The sequence below is a fragment of the Malus domestica genome, chromosome 08 (assembly GCF_042453785.1).
Source record: "Malus domestica chromosome 08, GDT2T_hap1".
In the NCBI taxonomy this organism is placed as follows: domain Eukaryota; kingdom Viridiplantae; phylum Streptophyta; class Magnoliopsida; order Rosales; family Rosaceae; genus Malus; species Malus domestica.
Window position 1 is genome coordinate 3,947,662 of NC_091668.1, and position 20,111 is coordinate 3,967,772.

General features: G+C 39.2%; 5 protein-coding genes across 5 annotated transcripts; 4 read left to right on the forward strand and 1 right to left on the reverse strand.

Annotated features, from left to right (window-relative positions):
- Positions 1-3,601: 3,601 nt before the first annotated feature.
- Positions 3,602-4,906, forward strand: LOC139198299 (uncharacterized mitochondrial protein AtMg00810-like). Its single transcript, XM_070826795.1, has 2 exons — positions 3,602-3,805; positions 4,067-4,906. The coding sequence occupies exons 1-2, from the start codon at positions 3,602-3,604 to the stop codon at positions 4,904-4,906; spliced, it is 1,044 nt and encodes a 347-aa protein (XP_070682896.1).
- Positions 4,907-6,845: 1,939 nt separating this feature from the next.
- On the forward strand, positions 6,846-9,792 carry LOC103440570 (ubiquitin C-terminal hydrolase 22-like). Its single transcript, XM_008379270.4, has 3 exons — positions 6,846-7,913; positions 8,327-8,445; positions 8,573-9,792. The coding sequence occupies exons 1-3, from the start codon at positions 7,147-7,149 to the stop codon at positions 9,349-9,351; spliced, it is 1,665 nt and encodes a 554-aa protein (XP_008377492.3). The 5' UTR covers positions 6,846-7,146; the 3' UTR covers positions 9,352-9,792.
- A 1,726-nt stretch (positions 9,793-11,518) lies between these two features.
- LOC103440571 (probable folate-biopterin transporter 2) lies at positions 11,519-14,440 on the forward strand. The gene is made up of 5 exons (XM_008379271.4): positions 11,519-12,492; positions 12,838-13,097; positions 13,196-13,291; positions 13,363-13,533; positions 13,616-14,440. The coding sequence occupies exons 1-5, from the start codon at positions 12,123-12,125 to the stop codon at positions 14,213-14,215; spliced, it is 1,497 nt and encodes a 498-aa protein (XP_008377493.3). The 5' UTR covers positions 11,519-12,122; the 3' UTR covers positions 14,216-14,440.
- A 479-nt stretch (positions 14,441-14,919) lies between these two features.
- LOC103440573 (probable folate-biopterin transporter 2) lies at positions 14,920-19,852 on the forward strand. Its single transcript, XM_008379273.4, has 5 exons — positions 14,920-15,769; positions 16,099-16,358; positions 16,433-16,528; positions 16,598-16,768; positions 16,853-19,852. The coding sequence occupies exons 1-5, from the start codon at positions 15,400-15,402 to the stop codon at positions 17,450-17,452; spliced, it is 1,497 nt and encodes a 498-aa protein (XP_008377495.3). The 5' UTR covers positions 14,920-15,399; the 3' UTR covers positions 17,453-19,852.
- LOC103440572 (L-type lectin-domain containing receptor kinase IX.1-like) lies at positions 17,562-19,705 on the reverse strand. The gene has a single exon (XM_070826639.1). The coding sequence runs from the start codon at positions 19,703-19,705 to the stop codon at positions 17,738-17,740; it is 1,968 nt and encodes a 655-aa protein (XP_070682740.1). The 3' UTR covers positions 17,562-17,737.
- Positions 19,853-20,111: the final 259 nt, after the last annotated feature.

Sequence of the window (20,111 nt, forward strand, 5' to 3'; positions counted from 1 at the left end):
CTGCCGCCATCCCCAAGGACGACTCCACCTCTCCACCTCTCTCGGACTTCCGACCGACCCCGAACGCTTTTCCTCCTCTTCTCGATCTCTGTCTATGGAGAAAACAGATGCACTTTTGGAAATGGCACTGTTGAAATGAAAGCGTGTGTCATGGATGACCAAAAGAGATGTGAAGCTGATTCTAAGCTCACCATTATTAACCGACCACGATAACAGGCTGTGTTGATGTCTGCCATCTGCCAAAAGAGAAAGTAAAAGGATGAGCTCTCAAGTAGGCGCAATGACCAACCAACAACAACAGGCAGCTGTCAACCACTCTCACAAAGCAAGGAATAAACATGCAAAAGCACGGGGACACTACTCAAAGCTAGGGTCATCCTTCAAAAGCTTCATTTTTGTCCATCATTTTGTCGAAAAAGAAGAAAGCAAAAGACAGAGAGTGCGGTGGAAAGTTAAGGCAGAGCAGAAAAACACTGCAAAAGCAAAGAATAAACATCCCAGAATGATATAATTTATTTTTATCTTTCAGAAACATATGTATAAACCCCATCAGAGGGTAATATGTATAAACCCCATCAGAGGGTCAAAAGAAAAAAAAAACATAAAAAAAAAAAAAAAACAAAAAAACAAAAAAAACAAAAAAACAAAAAACGGCAAAGCCCAAAACAAATGGGTTGGCATGTTGTGGAGGGCAAAAGCCCATAAACCCGAAATAGCATCAATCAGGCATCAAAAGTACGCCTAGTACTCCAAATTATACATGAGCATTACTCATGTCATTCATACATAAACATTCATGAGCATCACTCATGACAATCATACATAAACATTCATGACCATCATTCATGTCAACATTCATGAGCATCACTCATGTTAACATTCATGAGCATCACTCATGACAACATCCATGAGCATCACTCATGTCAATCAACATAAACATTCATGAGCATCACTCATATCAATCAGCTTCAAAAACTTCATTTACAGAGCCCTAGCTTCAAAAGCTTCATTTACATAGCTCTAGCTTCGAAAGCTTCATTTACAAAAGCTCCAGCTTCGAAAGCTTCATTTTACAGAGCTCTAGCTTCAAAGCTTCACTTGCAAAGCTTCACCAACAAAGCTTCAGTGCAGGGTATACAAATACTGCCTTCGAACAATCGTCATTTCGGCCCATACATGGATTCAATTTGAAGTCTCCAGCCAACAGACTCTATTGACCGAAGACTTGGGGGACTACATTATGTACCATATATTGGGCCTCAACTGGGCCTCATGAAAAATACTTGGGGGACTTAGCCCATTATTTATGTATTAAGGAGCGAGCCCTTATTCTATAAAAGGGACTCCCTCACTTTCATTAGAGAGCATCGCTGCCTACTGAGTAACCGTATCACCGCGAGCATCAACTCTAGCCCTTCATTTATGTATTGGGGAATGAACCCTTATTCTACAAAAGGGACCCCCTCACCATCATTAAAGAGCATCGAATCTAGCTCATCATTCATGTATTGAGGAGCGAGCCCTTATTCTATAAAAGGGACTCCCTCACCTTCAAACGCCACAAGCAGAGCGGCCTCACAACATGTGCTACTTCTAGTTGAGCATCATTTCAGATTGGGCACCGCCTCATATCGAGCATCAGTTCTAGACGACATTTAGTTACTTCGGCCCACACATGGACTGAATTTCAAGTCTCCAGCCAAAAGACTCTCTTGCCTGAAGACTTGGGGGACTACTGTTTATACCATATTTAGGGCCTCGTATATTTGGGCCTTGGGCCTTGTATTTGGGCCTCACACTAAAGCCCATACTTTGTAAAAAAGGAGGAGCCCCTTATTCTATAAAAGGGGACTCATCCCATCATTCTAAGGGAGGAAAAGAGCCAAGCATAAGAAGGCTAAGAAAAGCTCTCATTACATTCAGGAGAGACCTCACACCACCGAGGCTCTCCTCTCCCTTCTCTTCTTTCTCTGGGGGACTTCCCAAACACTTGTATCCATACACTTACAGAGAAACAGAATCAACTACAGTGTGGACGTAGCCCAAACATTGGGGTGAACCACGATAAAATCCTTGTGTTCCTTGTGTTCTTTGTGTTCTTCGTGTTCTTGAGCGTTTATGCAGATTCACGGTCGGATTTACGTTGTTCCAAGACCGTCCCGGTTTTGTGCATCAACAGAGCCTATAAAATTGAGGGAATTGGTGATGTGTCTTTCAAATCAAAATCTGGAACAATTGAGAAGGTTTCTAAAGTGTATTATGTTCCTAGTTTGAAGAGTAATTTATTAAGTATTGGTCATCTGTTGAGGAATGGTTATGATATTTGCCTCCGTGGTGATTTTTGTGTTCTCAAAATGAAGGATAAATTTGTTGCCAAGGTTGGACTTGCTGCAAATAACTTGTTTCCTTTGAAGCTCTAGACAACAAAACTATCTTGTTTTGTGAGTGCTGAAAAAGAAGTATCTAAGTTATGGCATGACAGACATTGCCATTTAAATTATGGAAGTTTGAAGTTGCCGTCAAACAAAAAAATGGTACATGGGCTGCCTCAAATTGATCCGGTAGATGACGTTTGTGAAGATTGTCAATTTGGTAAGCAACATAGAAGTTCATTTCCTTTAGAGTCCTCTTGGCGAGCAAAGAAGCCGTTGGAGCTTATTCATTCTGACTTGTGTGGTCCAATGCCAGTAGCATCTTTTGGAGGTAATCTATATTTCATTACATTTATTGATGATTTCTCAAGAAAAGTTTGGGTCTACTTCCTCAAAGAAAAATATGAAGCATTTCAAGCTTTTAAAGATTTCAAGGCCGAAGTTGAAAAGTTTGTTAGCCTTCCAATCAAAAGTTTAAGGACAGATCATGGTGGAGAGTATCTCTCCAATGAATTTCAAAAATATTGCAAAGATCATGGAATAAAACACCAGTTGACTGCCCGATATACACCGCAACAAAATGATGTGAGCGAAAGAAAGAACGGGACAATCATGGAGATGGTGAGATGCATGCTCAAGAAGAAAAGATTGCAATAAGAATTTTGGACAGAAGCTGTTTCTTGTGATGCATATTTAATCAATAGATCACCAACAAAGAGTTTGAAGGATTGCACACCTCATGAAGCTCGGTATAGAGTGAAGCTGAGAGTGTATCATTTGAAGATTTTCGGCTGTGTTGCCTATTCCCATGTTCCAAAGGAGTTGAGAAACAAGCTCGACCATAAGGCCAAAAAGTGCATTTTCATTGGATATAGTGAAAGGAGTAAGGCCTACAATCTGTACAATTCGAAGACTAAAAAGTTCTTGATCAGCCGTGATGTCCACTTTAATGAAAATGCTTTCTTTGAAGAAGAAAATAGTACATCAAAATTGCCTATTATGCAAGAACAATATGATATTTATCAATCAGAAATTGCTACTTAATCTCCAAGAGCTACATCAAGTGATGACGACTCGCCTCTAAGAAAGTTAAGAAGTATACAAGATCTTTATGACTCATCAGCGCAAGTAGATTGGGAGGATACTACTATATTCTTTGCTTTCTCTGCTGGAGAGGATCCAATTTCATTTAATGAAGCATGTGAAGAGGAAAAAAATGGAAACAAGCCATGGATGAAGAAATAAAGGCTATTGAGAAGAATATGACTTGGGAGCTCACAAATCTGCTAGCACACAAGAATCTTATTGGTGTTAAATGGGTATATAAGACAAAGAAAAATGCATATGGGTCTATTAACATGTACAAGGCGAGACTCGTTGCAAAGGGTTATAAGCAAAAGGAAGGTGAAGACTATACTGAAGTTTTTGCTCCTGTTTCCAGACTTGACACTATTTGACTGATCATCTTTCTTATTGCACAAAACAATTGGGAAAATTTTCAAATGGATGTAAAGTCAGCGTTCTTGAATGGTGTCCTTCAAGAAGAAGTTTATTTGGAGTAGCCACTTGGATATGCGAATAAATGAGAGGAAAATAAAGTTTACAAGCTTAAGAAGGCATTATATGGGCTCAAGCAATCACCACGTGCATGGTACAACCGTATTAATTTAAACTTTGAGAAGCATGGTTTTCAGAAATGCCTGTATGAACATACTCTCTATGTCAAAAGCACCTCACAAGGAAGTTTCATGGTTGTAAGTCTTTATGTGGATGATCTTATCTTTACTGGAAATGATTTGGAGTTATTAAATGGTTTTAAGCTCTTTATGATGAAAGAATTTGAGATGACAAATTTGGGCAAGCTGCATCACTTTCTTGGTATTGAAGTTTCTCAATCTAAGAAAGGCATTTTCATTTCTCAAGAGAGTTATGCAAAAGAAGTTTTGAAGAAATTTAGGATGGAGAATGCAAACCCAGTAGTGACACCATGCATTACAGGCCTAAAGATAAGCAAATATGGTGAAGGGAGACTTATCGATTCCACCAAGTTTCGTAGTTTAGTGGTTAATTTGATGCACTTAACAGCCACAAGACCAAACATCATGTATGCAGTAAGTCTGGTGAGGAGGTTCATGGAAAAGCCACATTCAAATTATTGGGAAGCTGCAATAAGAATTCTACGATACATCAAAGGAACTATCGATTATGGCATTTTTTATGAAGCAAATGTTCCAGTGAAACTTATTGGCTATACTGACAATGATTTAGCTGGAAGTATTGATGATTGTAAAAGCACTTCAGGTTATGTCTTTAGTCTGGGAAGTGGCATGATTTCATGGAGTTCGAGGAAGCAACCGATTGTTGCTCTCTCTACAACGGAAACGGAGTACATAGCTGCCTATCTTGCAGGATGTCACACAGTTTGGCTACTTGGCATTTTGGAGAGTCTGATGCATAAACAAAAGGGTCCAACCACTTTGTTTTGTGACAATAGCTCAACAGTTTCAGTCTCAAAAGATCGTGTTCTACATTAGAGAACAAAGCACATCCGCATCCGCTTTCATATACTTAGGGAGCTTGTTAGTGAGGGAGTTATACAGTTAAAGTATTGCAAAACAGATGAACAGATGGCAGGCGTATTCACAAAACCACTTGGTGGACAAGTGTTCAAGCGAGATGTTGCAAGACTAGGAATTAAAAGCAAATTTGGTTTAAGGGAGGCAATGTTTGAAGATTAAACCAAATTTAAGTTACAAAGAAAGAGTAATAAATCAGGAAGATCGAAGTTCTAGAGTTGTGATGTTTGGAATTTCTAGAGTTAATCATGATTTCTCTAGATGTTCAATTATTAAGAAGCTTATAATTAGCTAAATAAATGATGATGTCTATAAAAGCCATGTAGTGTTATGAGTTTGAGGTGTGAAAAGATATCAGAAATCAGAAGTGTCTTTTCAAGTTTAAAAAAAATGAGTTTTAACAAAAAAAAAACCTACGGTACTGTTCATATTAACGAAAAACCACATTTTTATACTAAAAAGTCAAATCTAGTACTATTTATTTTACTCTTTATTTTGTCTTTATAATTAAAATTCAAAGTTTTCAAACCATTTTCATTAGTTTTCCTTTTAAAAAATGTTTCCCCTCTTCTGCGTTTCTCTATCTTCCTCCTACAAGAAATAAGCTTAACAGATATAATCTGGGTTCTCCCTCGCTCCTGATGCACCGAAAGTTTGATGTGCAAACGCGTGTTTCTTTAGCTTTGTCTGAAACAAGTCAATAGTCATCATTCATTGTACTTTGGCACACAACTGACTATAAGTTATAACCTTTCTTTTGTAAAGCTCCGACAGAGAGTTTTTCTTTAAGTAAAGCTCAAGTTCAATGAATTCTACTGCTCCCTTCCATAGAATGGGCCATCATAACATCCACTTCCATTCAAGCATGAAACATATTGGAATCGATTGATATTTCAATATCGATGACCACTTATGAAAATGATAAAACATATGCTAAAAACCATTGACGGAAATGATAAAATGTGTTGAGCGTTAAAAAGCACGAGAAATTGACTAAAATAATAATTTTCCAATCTTAGTTGCTGAAATGATAAGATTTCGGTATGTCGTAAATATCTGATTATTATGTCGTTGATATGTGATTAATAAGTTGTTGATACTTAATTTTGATTTCTTATTCCAAAAATATTAAAGTTTAGAAACTTAAGAAAAAAATTGTTTGACAAACGATAACGTTAGTAGGTTAAATTGTTAGTTGTTATAAGTTCGAACTCGCACTATATTACATAAGCATTGCTTGCTCCTACTGCGATAAAGCGTCATATGCAAAATTATTATGAATTTCTCATTCATTATTGTTTTTGGTCAATACGAAATTCCCATTCTAGTAAGACCTAGATTAGGCCGAAAACCGTACTTAAATGGTAACGGGACCCGATCACTTTCTGATCAAGTTTTAACGGTTTTGATCTCTCTTCATTATTTTTGGTGTTAAAATTTTTTGCCGTGCCCCCATAAGCTTTTAGCCTTTTAGTTAAATTTGTCAATTATTCTATTAAATTAAAATTATTTTCGTCTGTTTTGTACAATATTAACTTTAGATGTGTAAGTGTCTAGTATTTTTCGAGGTTTCCAAGTATTTTCTTGTGAACATGTACTTTTTTTTCGTGTGATGTTTGCACGAATTCATAACTTCAAGAGCTCAAAATCAAATTGAAAATTAAGAGGACAAAGTGAAACTTAGTCGAAAATATAAGGAGCATTCATAAAGTCCTTCCTATATCATTTTCCCATTTTTTTTTTAATTATTATCTTTTTCAAATTTTAAGTTTGATTAAGCTACATGATGAGCAACCTAAATTGATATTAAAATCGCCGTGGACGGATTTGAATCGTAATACTGAACGACTACATTCTAAATTAAATTCATACTATACAGTATACAGTAATAGACTCCATGAGTCGGTCTACAAAGTCATATATAACCAAAAAGCATCTTCTTCATCCTTCGTCTGCCTTCAAGTCATCCCCCAAACGGAGCGCAGAAAAGTCCTTGCCTCTGTCTCTCTCTCTCTCTCATCTAATCCAAATTTCTTCTCCATCTCTTCACTGCAATATTGGATCTGCTTTCCCAAGTTTAATTTATTATTGGGTTTATTAATCTATTAATTTTACCATTTTTTTTCTTAATAAAGTTTTAATCTTTCTGCGATTTCTAACAAATTCGACCTTCCCTTTCCCAAAGTCTCCATCAAAACATGTCGACAAGGAAGCCATCATACGCAAACCCAAAACCCTGCAACCACCTCTCAGCTTACAAGCTCAAACATGGCTCCAGCGGCTACAAATCCCTCCAAAAATCCCTCAAATCTGCCCCCAACGGAAGAACAAGCGTTCGGATTCAGGAAACTAAGGTACCCAGATGCAGTGTCTGTAATGGGTTCGAAGGTAGACTCTATATTTGCTTGATTTGCTCTTCGGTTTCGTGTTCGAATCACGCAGTTCTGCATACCCAGTTGGAAATCGGCCACGATTTGGCCGTCGATGTCCAAAGGGCCGAGCTTTTTTGCTGTGCGTGCTCCGATCAGGTCTACGATCCTGATTTCGATAAGTGCGTGATGGCTAAGCACATGCTGGACTTGCAGTGCAGCACAAATAGTGCGGATAGTATTGGGGAGAGACTGTGTGAGAGGAAGAGGCTGGGGGGTTCGGGTGTCGAATTATCGGAGTTTAAAAAGCCCGAAAAATCGGGTTTGGTGAGGGATCACAGGGCGAAATCGTGTTATCCGTTGGGTTTGAGGGGGTTGAATAATTTGGGGAGTACTTGTTTTATGAACTCTGTGTTGCAAGCGCTGCTACATGCGCCTCCATTGAGGAATTACTTCTTGAGTGATCGGCATAGCCGCAGAACATGCCGGAAAAGGACGGCAAACCGGCTGTGTTTGCCTTGTGAGCTTCACGGTGTTTATTCGGCTGTGTATTCCGGCGATTGGACTCCTTATAGCCCGGCTCAATTGCTTTACAGGTCTGCATTGCTCTGTGTGTGTGATCTTTGGTTACAGCATATCTTGCCGAGTTTATAATGCTTAAGCTTTTGGTTTGTGGATTGATTTATATTCGATAAACACTGTTTCGGGATAGTCGCTTTTTGTCTTTGTGTCTGTAATCTGTTGCTTCTAAAGATCCTTTGATAAGTTCAACAAGTATCATAGTGCTATGTTAGCCAGTGTAGATGAAGTTTAATAACCCATAGTGACTTTCCTGCAAAAGCATAATGTTTATGTCTAATTAGAATTCGCATGGATTTGCTGGAAATGACGGCACCATTTTTGCAATGCGGGATCAAATTCCTTATGTGTGATTTGTCACTAGATTCGTTGTTAGTTCTTCTATGCTGGAGCTTGCTTTTGGACTGATTAAAATTTTCTCTACTTCAAGTTGGTGGCAGCATTCGGAGAATCTGGCAAGTTACGAGCAGCAGGACGCTCATGAGTTCTTCATTTCAGTGTTAGATGGGATCCATGAGAAAGAAACCAAAGCAAGGAACCATACTAAAGGTAATCATAGGTTGTCAGATGAGTTTTAGATTGTACATTTTAGAAGTAATGGATGTATGTGGAATTGTTTGTTTTTGCGGTGGTCAATAGTTCTCTTTTACTTATGAAGTTATCCTTTGTTTAACAGATAGTGGAGACTGCCAGTGTATTGCGCATAGGGTATTCTCAGGACTGTTGAGGTCGGATGTCACTTGTATGACTTGTGGATTCACCTCGACAACTTATGACCCGTGTTTGGACATATCACTCAACTTAGACACAAGCCGCTGTTCTTGGTCAGATGCATCTAACAAGCCTGCCAAAGCGAATGGCAGCAGCTGTTCATCCACTCTTTTGGGTTGTTTAGACTTGTTTACAAAACCAGAAAAGTTGGGGTCAGACCAGAAACTGTACTGTCAGAACTGTCAAGAACTCCGAGACTCTTCAAAGCAAATGTCCATCAGAAAGCTTCCAATGGTGTTGTGTTTGCATATAAAACGGTTTGAGCATTCCCTGGTCAGAAAGATGATGAGGAAAATCGACAGCTATTTGCATTTTCCCTTCTCGCTAGACATGACTCCCTATCTGTCTTCTTCGATCGTCAGAAACAGATTTGGAAATAGAATCTTTGCTTTCGAGGGGGATGAATCTGAGATGTCTACCGAGTTTGAGATTTTTGCAGTAGTTACTCATTCCGGGACACTAGATTCCGGCCATTATGTGACGTATTTACGCATACAAGACCAGTGGTACAAATGTGACAATGCTTGGATTAATGAGGTCGACGAGGGGATTGTAAGAGCTTCACAGTGTTATATGATGTTCTACATGCACAAGACGCTGTACCATAAAGCAAACGTAGATTTGCGTCACTTGCCGGTTTCCACACAGAAGGAGGCATTTCAGAGGATGGCTGGTTGCTGCTAGAGGAAATGTTTCGAATGACTATGGTGTCTACAGTTCTCCGAACAAGAAATGGGCTTTCGATATGCGTTCGAGGCAGGTTATGAACCGATTGAGACGGAGACTGCCTCTGCCGAAGCAACCTCTTCAAGAATCAGATCCCTTTGGCCCAAGGAGATCACATCGGAAAGGCATCATCAAATTGCAGATCTCTGAAGATGATCATGATTGGAAGCAGAGATACATAAATGTATGCAAACTCCATATCTACTGCTGGTGATATGTTACTGGGTATTTTATGAGGGGATTTTGGGAAAACTGATGGGACTAATTTGAAAAAACTTGTTCATGTTGGGGTTTATTTTACAAGATTTCTTGCTCAGCATTCTTTTGACTGCAAGGTCAGTCATGTACATAACTAAACTGATATTTGGAACTAATATTTATCTTTTGGGGTTCCACTAATTATTGCTCTTCCACTTTCTAAATGTTAATAGGATTTGTTAGGATATAAGCAGTCTTCATTAAACCACATTTTGTTTTATGTGCAGAAGGGGTGGATAAACTTTTTTATGTATTTCAAACACGGTCACATGGTTTTATCATTCGCAGTTGTAATATGAGCGACTAGAGAGCTGATAGGTCCCACTGGTATATAAGTAAAAATAAAAGAATATACATATTATAATTTGAATGAATAGCAATATTAGGTTATGATGTTTCAAGTATGCCGAAAATTACTCATACATAAAATAATGGATAGATGAAATGGGATAAGATTAAACACCAAGTAATAAGATGTTTCAAGTACGCCGAAAATTACTCATAAATAAAATAATGGATAGACGAAATGGGATAAAATGGGATAAGATTAAACACTAAGTAATAATAAGCAAGACGAAGACAATGAAGTTCAAATCTTTTCATTCCTCATGTGTTCATAATCACAAAGTCAATCTCACTCTAACCTTGATATTATGAGAAGAGATGGTGAATAAATCTCACTTCAGCATTACTATCATGAAAAGAGACGATGAGGTAAATTTATTGAAAGAAAAAAAAAAAAAAGTACATATGACTTTAGGTTCCACGTTCACATTTGACAAGTTGAAAGAGGGCCACGAAGGATCTAGTGCACAGGTCCAAGCAATGAGAGTCAGCAGAGAAATGCTTTCAAGGAATCACTTTCCAATCAAGTTCTCGTGGTAATGGTGAAGATGATTACAATTTCAGTTGAAAATCTATGATAAGTATAAATAATAAATGTACTATAAATACTTAAGGATTAAGTACTTAAAATTCTCTGATCTTTTATTATCATTTTAAATTGATCTCAATTTTTTTAAACATTTCAAAAAAGTACCCAACTTATCGAAAGTGTCACATTCGTTAAGCCTCAATTAAATTTCTGTTAAATTAACTAGGGTTTACTTTGTTTCCAAAATTAATAGAAGGCCATAAAGCATGATCTCCACCAACTAATGATCGTCACCACCCCCATGAGGCTATCACCTCCAAACCCAACACACAACCACCAACTTCACCCTACAACACAAGGCCACTCCAACACACGAGCTAAACAAATATAGTATAGCCGGGGGGGGGGGGGGATTTGATATTTCCCAAGCTTCATTTTTGTTTTTTATTTTATTTGTGAAATTTTCTATTTATTTTATTTTCATATTCATGTCTTTTTTGAATTTATTATTATTATTATTATTTGCGGTCAAGTAAGCTAAAAAGGGAGTAGGATTTTAAAATGTTGGGAGGTTTTTGGGACTTAATCCAATACTTAAATATGGTAAGTTTTGGATATAGAAATTTGAATTAGAGTTTGAAAACTATTCAGGTTAAAATCTAAAAAAAATTCTATTTAAGTAAAAAAAAAATATAAGTTCTTTTTTCATTAGCTCAGTATAAATGTGACAAGAAAATTTTCAGTGTGCTTAAAGCACAGGATGACACATCACATATCATTTTATAATTAGAGAGGATTTTTTTTAGAGAATTGTTATTGGCACTCAAAAAATCTCATTTTTAACTCCAAACTTTCTACAATTAAAAAAAAAATTACACTGATACAAAATGTAGAATGAAATTTTTGTAATGTTAATAACATTTTATTTATTTATTTTTATTCTGTTCAATAATATAATAATAACATATGTCGTATTAGTGGGCAGCCGCTGTGAAAATTTCTCATCATGGCGAGCAGGTGACTTCTTTCTCTTGTTTTCTTCTCACCGAGTCCAAATGATTTTGCTGCCAGAAAATTCCACACATTATACAGTACCCGATAGTAACACTGTAAAAACTGAAAACCAAGATCGGATTTTGATAAACGAAATGGAGTAAAACTGTGAACCTTTTACTTTGGTTAAAGTCAACGTCGGGGAGGGTAAGAGATACCCTTCTTCTCCGTTCTTCTGCTACCTTGAAGCTATATCTACCAGGAGCCCTTTGATCCACGGTCCACCTTACTCAGATCCATCACTGTGAATTAATTTCGAAAGGTGCTGCTTCTGTGCTTGCTTTTTCGTTTTCTGGTTTTCTGTTGTGGTTGTTGGAGCTTTTTGATTAAGCAGAAGCCAAAATCAAGATCAGAAATTTGAAGCTTCTCTGAGAAGAATCCATCATTTGGAAGAAACCCAGTTCGAGAAAAGCTGAATCTTGAACTGGGTTTTTCAATTTGACGCAGAAAGTTCTGGAATCAGATTCCAATTTTTCAGGAAACAACACCGATCTGCTTTCTGGGTTGTTGTCATTTTCTGCAAATTTGTATCGGGAAGTGAGTAATGGTGGAGGAAGAGGAGGAGGTTCTGAATCCCTCCGGCGGTATTGCAGAGGAAAAAGAGCCGGAAAAAGGGTGTTGTGGTGCTCTCTGCACTCCAATCCAATGGTTCAGAATGCTATGCGTGGAACTGCATTGGAGTTTTGTATTGGGGGTGGTGGTTGTTTATGGAGTAAGTCAAGGACTCGGCGGAGCTCTTTATCGCGTCGGCACGGAGTATTACATGAAGGATGTGCAGAAGGTGCAGCCTTCTGAAGCTCAATTTTATCAGGGAGTCACCAATATTCCTTGGCTTGTCAAGCCTCTCTGGGGCCTCCTCACTGATGTTCTTCCCATTTTTGGGTATCGAAGACGGCCTTATTTCATTATAGCAGGTAAATGATGCAGCTTTAGTTTCATGTTAATTCAAATTTAAAAACTTTATTTGTGTGTTTTTCAATCGATGTGCTCACATTTGGCCTTAAATTCCACAAACTATGCATCGATACTATGTTGGTACGTTTTCTCGGACATATTGGCAGTCTGTCTTTATTAAGGAACGGATGTCCATTCCATAGCCGGACTATTGTAATAGATGAGAATATCAGTTGAACTTTTGCTTTTTTTTTACGAAAAAAAGAAAATTCGAACATTCCGCATGGATTTATGAGGTGACATGTGTAGGAGTTTCTAGCTGACATGGTGTCCTGATTAGCTCAACAATTCCATGTTTTTATTAGGTTCTGTTGGTGTGATGGCAATGCTCGTTTTATCGTTCCATGCAAAGTTGCACATTGCACTTGCCCTCTTGGCATTAACAACCGGAAGTGGTGGAGTGGCTGTCGCAGATGTGACCATCGATGCGTGTGTGGCACAGAACAGTATTAACCATCCTAGTCTCGCAGCCGATATCCAGAGCCTGTGTGCCCTGAGTTCCTCCATAGGAGCACTACTGGGGTTCTCTGTTAGCGGTATCTTCGTTCATCTTCTAGGCCCTAAGGTCAGTTTATTTTCACTTGTATATGTTCAAGTTTTTAAAACTTATTAGAAAAAATGGCATTTTTAACATTAGAGTTTCTTTCTCCTCTTCCTTGGTAGGGGGTGTACGGCTTGTTGGCAATCCCATTTGGACTTGTGTTCTTAATCGGAACTTTAATCAAGGAACCTCATTCACCAAACTTCGCTTACACGCAGGTAGTCCTTTGCTCGATTCTTGGGTTTTCTCTCTTTCATGATCACGATCTAATGTTGCATGTTGGGCACAGGTGAATCAGAAGCTTGTCGATGCTGGCAAATCCATGTGGACAACATTGAAATGCCCTGATGTATGGAGACCATGCGTATACATGTACTTTTCCCTTGCATTGAGCTTGAATATCCTCGACGGACTGTTCTTCTGGTATACAGACTCGAAAGATGGTCCACATTTCTCTCAGGTATTCGACAATTACTAATTAGAGTGGATTTTATGACCTCAGTAATCGCTATATGAATTTAATCAGTCACATCTTTATGCAGGAGAATGTTGGATACATATTCTCAATAGGTTCAGTTGGTTCCCTTTTGGGGGCAGTACTCTATCAAAGTGTTCTAAAGGATCATCCTTTCCGGGACTTGCTCTTCTGGACTCAGTTGATTTACGGGGTGTCAGGAACATTAGACTTGATGCTCGTTTTGCGATTGAATCTGAAGTTTGGCATACCCGATTATTTCTTCGTTGTGATTGATGAAAGTGTATCTCAAATGACCGGAAGGCTCAAGTGGATGCCTCTTCTTGTACTCAGCTCAAAGCTTTGTCCCCCTGGAATCGAAGGAACTTTCTTCGCTCTGCTCATGTCGATTGATAACGTTGGACTTGTCTCGGCAACATGGGGAGGAGGCATTTTACTGCACGTATTGAAGGTTACACGGACGCAGTTTGATAATCTCTGGCTAGCCATTCTGATTAGGAACCTTTTGAGATTAGCTCCTCTTTGTCTGCTGTTTTTGGTGCCTAGAGCTGATCCGAACTCTTCGATTCTTCCGACCGAAATCGCAAACACGAAAGAGGATATCGAAACTCTGGAAACAAAGAACGTTGAGTTAGTCTCCCTTGTAAACAGAGCAGACGATCGATAGCCGGACTACGAAAAATTTACACCAAAATCGTTTTTGGTTTCAAAAGCCTACTTGAAGACCAAGCTAAAGTTGGAAATGTGCTACTATCACACACATTTTTTTTTTATTATTTCCCGCATTTTGTTTAATATTGAGAAATATATTTCAAGGTAGTCCAACTATATATGGTGAGATGCATTAAGAAAATTGTTTGGATGAATTAAAATTATATCCGTTTTTCTTGTATCGCACGTTCAGATATAATACTGATCTATACCAACTGTTCTAACTTACATTTGTTTACTTAGTTGAATTTGAAGACAAAATTTTTGGGTCGTTGAAGGGTGAAGAAGAGAGTTTGTGACTTGAGGGGAGAGAGAGTACCCGAAATAACGATAGTAACAACCAAGGGAAGTGAGTTCCACACTCACTTTTCATTTCTCTGCTCCTTCGTTTTTTCGAGCCTAGAGAATATAGAGACAAAAATAGGGCGAAGAGTGAAGGAAAAAAAAAACAATTAGGAGAGTGAAAATCACAGTCCAAACTAAAACCCAATATCTAGTAAATAAGATTGGAGTGTACATAGATTGGGTTGATTAAGCCACTTATTACTATTACAGTCTAGTAATATCTCTAAACTTATAAATCAAAATTTTGACGTGCGAATCTCGAGAGTGTCAAATTTGATATCAATTTAAACACATTGTGCGAGTGCGACCCAGCCCAAATCCGGCACTCCACAGTTAATTACATCGTCGTATGTTCAAAAAAAAAAAAAAAGGAAGATTTCGTTGGGGAAAGTCAACTTGGCGCCCTTCTCAGCTCTGCTAACTTGGAGGCTTGCAGCTAGCTATGAGGTTTTTTTTAATCCATCTCGATCTTGAAGTTAGCTGGTTTTTCATTTTCTGAGATCCATAACTAATCAGAAAAGAATGAAGTACGCCATCATTGCAAAATTATTCAAGAAAGCTGCTGTCTCTGTGTTTTTCGTTTTGTCTCGAAGAAACTCAGTTCAAGCTTCCTTCAGGAGTTTCCAATAGTTTCGAAGAAACCCAGATCGAAAAAACGGAAAACTCGAACTGGGTTTTGAAGGGTTTTCAATTTCAAGCATTGTTCAGGAAACACAGATTCCCAGAGTTCAGGAAACTCCGATCTGTTTGCTGAGTTGTTGTTGTTTCCTGCAAATCTGTATAGGGGAGTGAGTGATGGTGAAGGAGGAGGAGGAGGTTCTCGATCCCTCGGGCGATACTACATACGAAAGTGAACCGAAAAAAGGGTGCTGTGATGCTCTCTGTACTCCAATACAATGGTTCAAAATGCTGTGTGTGGAATTGCATTGGAGTTTTGTATGGGGGGTAGTTGTTGTTTATGGAATACGTCAGGGACTGGGAGACGCTCTTTCTCGCATCGGTACGGAGTACTACATGAAGGATGTGCAGAAGGTGCAGCCTTCTGAAGCCCAATTTTACCAAGGAATTATCTATATTCCTTGGATTGTCAAGCCTATCTGGGGTCTCCTCACTGATGTTCTCCCCATTTTCGGGTATCGAAGACGGCCTTATTTCATTTTTGCTGGTAAGTGATGCAGTTTTAGTTTCTTGTTAACCAAAAAAATCAATAGTTCTAGTTGGTTTTTATGTCCAAGGTTAAATATAAACTCGAGGATAGATTTCATGTTTTAAAATGCAGTTTGGGCATTATGTTCGGGGTTTGTATAGGGAATGAGTAGGCATTTAATTTCAAATGTTGTTGATTTTAGACGTGTTGCTTTCCCTTCGTTGTTCGAAATCTACATGTTTTAGATCAACAAACCATTCCCTGTACGAACCACGAGCAAGAAGGACTGATTGTTCATGGGATGAAGGGTCTCATTATTAGCTGGTTCATGTTTTATTTGATGTTAGGTTCTATTGGTGTGATCTCGATGCTCCTAATATCGTTCCACGAAAAGCTGCATCTCGCACTTGCCATCTTGGTATTAACAGGTGGAAGTGCTGGAGTTGCTATAGCAGATGTCACCATAGATGCCTGTGCGGCAAAGAACAGTATCCTTCACCCTTCACTTGCATCAGATATCCAAAGTCTGTGTGCCTTAACTGAGTCCATTGGGGCACTTGTCGGATTCTCCATTAGTGGTATCTTTGTTCATCTTATAGGCCCTAAGGTCAGCTTCTTTAAAACTTCTGCTCTCCTATTTCAATTGAAAATATCATGATTCTATCTCCTCTTCTGTGGCAGGGAGTTTTCGGCCTGTTGGCAATCCCATCAGGACTTGTAGTTGTAGTTGGAACTCTGCTTGATGAACCTCGCTCACCCAAATTTTCCTTCACATCGGTAGTTTTATACTCCTGCTGATTCTTGCTTCTTTTCAAGCTAATTGCCTAATATTCCATGCTGGCGCAGGTCGGTCAGAAGTTTATTGATGCTGGAAAAGCCATGTGGACAACATTGAAATGCCCTGAGGTATGGAGACCTTGCTTGTACATGTACTTATCCATTGCATTGAGCTTGACCATCCTCGACGGAATGTTCTACTGGTATACAGACGCGAAGGATGGCCCATCTCTCTCTGAGGTATTCGATTATCATTTACGAGACTGAGTTTTAGAAACTAAGTTGAATATATTTTTAAAGTTAATCATTCACATCTTTATGCAGGAGAATGTCGGATATATATTCTCGATAGGTTCAGTTGGTTCACTATTGGGGGCAGTACTCTATCAAAATGTTCTGAAGGATCATCCTTTCCGGGACTTGCTCTTCTGGACTCAGTTGATATACGGGTTGTCAGGAACATTAGATTTGATGCTCGTTTTGCGATTGAATTTGAAGTTTGGCATACCTGATTATTTCTTCGTTGTGATTGATGAAAGTGTATCTCAGATGATAGGAAGGCTCAAATGGATGCCTCTCCTTGTGCTTAGCTCAAGGCTTTGTCCCTCGGGAATTGAAGGAACTTTTTTCGCTCTGCTAATGTCAATCGAAAATGTTGGAGTTATGTCAGCATCGTGGGGAGGAGGCGTCTTACTGCATGCATTGAAGGTTACAAGGACAAAATTTGATAATCTCTGGCTTGCCATTCTGATTAGGAACTTGTTGAGATTAACTCCTCTCTTTCTGCTGTTTTTGGTACCCAAATCTGATGCGAGATCCGCCATTCTTCCAACAGAAATTTTGAACACGAAGGGGGATATTGACACTACAGAAACAGAGAACATTGAATTGGTCTCCCTTGTAAAGAGAGTTGATGGTAGATAGCTCAACAAAAATGAAAAAAACATTTCATCTCCAAATCATTTTTTGTTTTGGTTTCAGAAACACATTCAGCTTGCAGATTGAATTTCGATATCTGAGATGGACGTAAGTATTGTCCTTAAATTGCTGATGCAGTTTGTTATTTCGCTAACAGATTACATGGTCCCCTTATGTGAAAGCATGTCGAACTAACAAGAAGGATTAACTAGCAACAAGAAATAATGATACTAAATCATATTTTATATCTGAAATCATACAATCTTGTAGCATGAGTAAGGCAGTACTACTTCAACGACCATCCAAGCTAGAAGTTAAAGATATGTGAGAGGCTGAATCAGCTTCTTGTTGAGGTTGAGGCAGTGGATAATGGTCATGCATGTCTGGTGGAAGTTCTGGCAGCGGCGCTTCGAGCTGAAGAACCTTTATCACCTGCCCTGCTTTTGGTCTTTCCGTTTTCCTGGGGTGGGTGCACCATAACCCCACAAATAGCAAACATTCCATTTCATTTCTATCAAAGTTCAAATTTAATCTCTCATCGGCTACGTGGAGAAGATTTCCGGCAAGGTAGAGCTGCCAAACCCACCGGAAAAGTGGCACATGATACTCTCCATCTTGGTAAGTCCTCCTTCCACATGCAATTTCCAAGGCTACAACTCCCAAACTGTAAATGTCTGATTCTTTGCTGGCCCTCCCTCCACTTGCATATTCTGGGGCCATGTATCCGAAAGTCCCTACTACCCCTGTTGTCTGACTCCTGAATCGCGGATCCACGAGCTTCGCAATACCAAAATCACCAAGCTTAGTGCTGAAATTATTGTCCAACAGTACGTTAGCTGATTTGATATCCCTGTGAAGGACACATTGCTCTGCTTCTTCGTGTAGGTAATGAAGTGCCGAGGCCAACCCTAAAGCTATCTTGTACCGGGATTCCCATTGCAGAGTTACTCGAGAACCAAACAGGTGCGTGTCAAGGCTGCCGTTGGACATGTATGCATAAACAAGCAAGCATTCTCCATTCTTGTGACACCATCCAATGAACTGGACCAGATTTCGATGAAATAAGTGGCTTATTATCTTCACTTCATTGATGAAGATTTTCTCATAGCGCTCGGATTCTGTCAAGATTCTCTTAACAGCAACTAGGCAGCCAATATCTTGTAAGATCCCTTTATAAACTTGTCCTGACCCTCCCTGGCCTAGCCTTCTTTCTTTCGCGAAGTCATTAGTGGCCACGACTAATTCTTGGTAAGAAAACCTTTTTGGGACAGCTAGTCTCTCAAGCTTCGCACTTATAGAGTGCAATCCATTGGAGCTGTGATTTCTGTTCGCAAACGATCCAATCCTTTTAACCAAACAACATAAGGCCGCCACGCCAATCGCCACAATCAAGAAGGAAGCCGCAAAGACCGCTATCAACCATTTCTCGTTTCCTTTCCACTTGTGTTTCCTGTTTTTCTCATGCGTAGGATCCAAACTTGAATTGAAATCCCATGAGTATATCGTGTGCCGCTCGGGGTATTGTCCTGTAGCAGCTGAAAAACCAATTGTAACCAAATCGGGAAGGCACTTGCGTAAGTCAACAACGTAAGAAAGAGAAGAATTGCCTACGAAAACAGGGTTTTCCTTGTTTGTCCAGAACACACTGAGGTTTTTAGTGGTAGCATTGTAAGTTATCCACACATTCACATTCTTCTTATTATAATCGCTGCTAAAGTTCCAACTAGGCTGAACAGCAGAAGCGATTTTATCGATATTGATCCCAACATGCGGTCCGGCTGGATCCCAGTAACTGTTTGAGTAGGTATCGAACTCGACGGAAGCAATTTTGTTGTCTGACATGGTGGTGCTGTTGAATAATCCGAGAAAACCCCCACCCGAGTTAAGCGGAATTGGGACACCAACAGGAGCAAGGAAAAACGCAAACCCGTCACTATGGTTTTGGCCAGCAGCGTTGATATTGAAAGTGAAATGAGTAACGAAGTCTGCAAGTGACCCGGAGTTGGAGTCCCATAAGTGCAAAGGGTCTGCATATGTAGCCCGCCCAACGGTCCACGTCCATGTAGACTCTGCGTTGAGTTCAATCCCTCCTAGTACAGGCGCTGCGTCACCTTCGTAGACAATGTTCGTTGTACCATGATAAAATTGTGTAATATTGAAGGAAAGTGGCTGAGCAAAGTGAGGGAAGCAGGTGATCAAAATGAAGAAGTATTGAAGACGAAAACTTACCTCTCTGCTGCTTGTGTTGTTTAGCGACATTGCATTCGAACGCAACTGCGTTTCTCACACAACTTCTCACAATTCTAATTAACCCAAGTTTAACAGAATAGGAGAGATTGAAACCAAACTAATAGCCACAAATAAACTGCTGATATAATCTAAAAATAAATGCAATTGTTCGCCTCATTACCTTGTCCACACTTTCTTACCGGATAGGATTCAATTATTTCCATTACAAGACGAAGACAGATCGGGGACTGCTCGGTCGGTGCAGACAAGAATAGTGCTAAGAATAGCTACCAGTCTCTGATCTGTCTTCATCTTTACAAGAAAATATTCAAATCTAGCATGCTAGTAAGTAGTGCCACTCAAAAACAAAGATGTACTGATTCAGACTTTATAAATTTGAGTTCATATACAAGCAAGCTTCTAAAAGGAGCTAGGC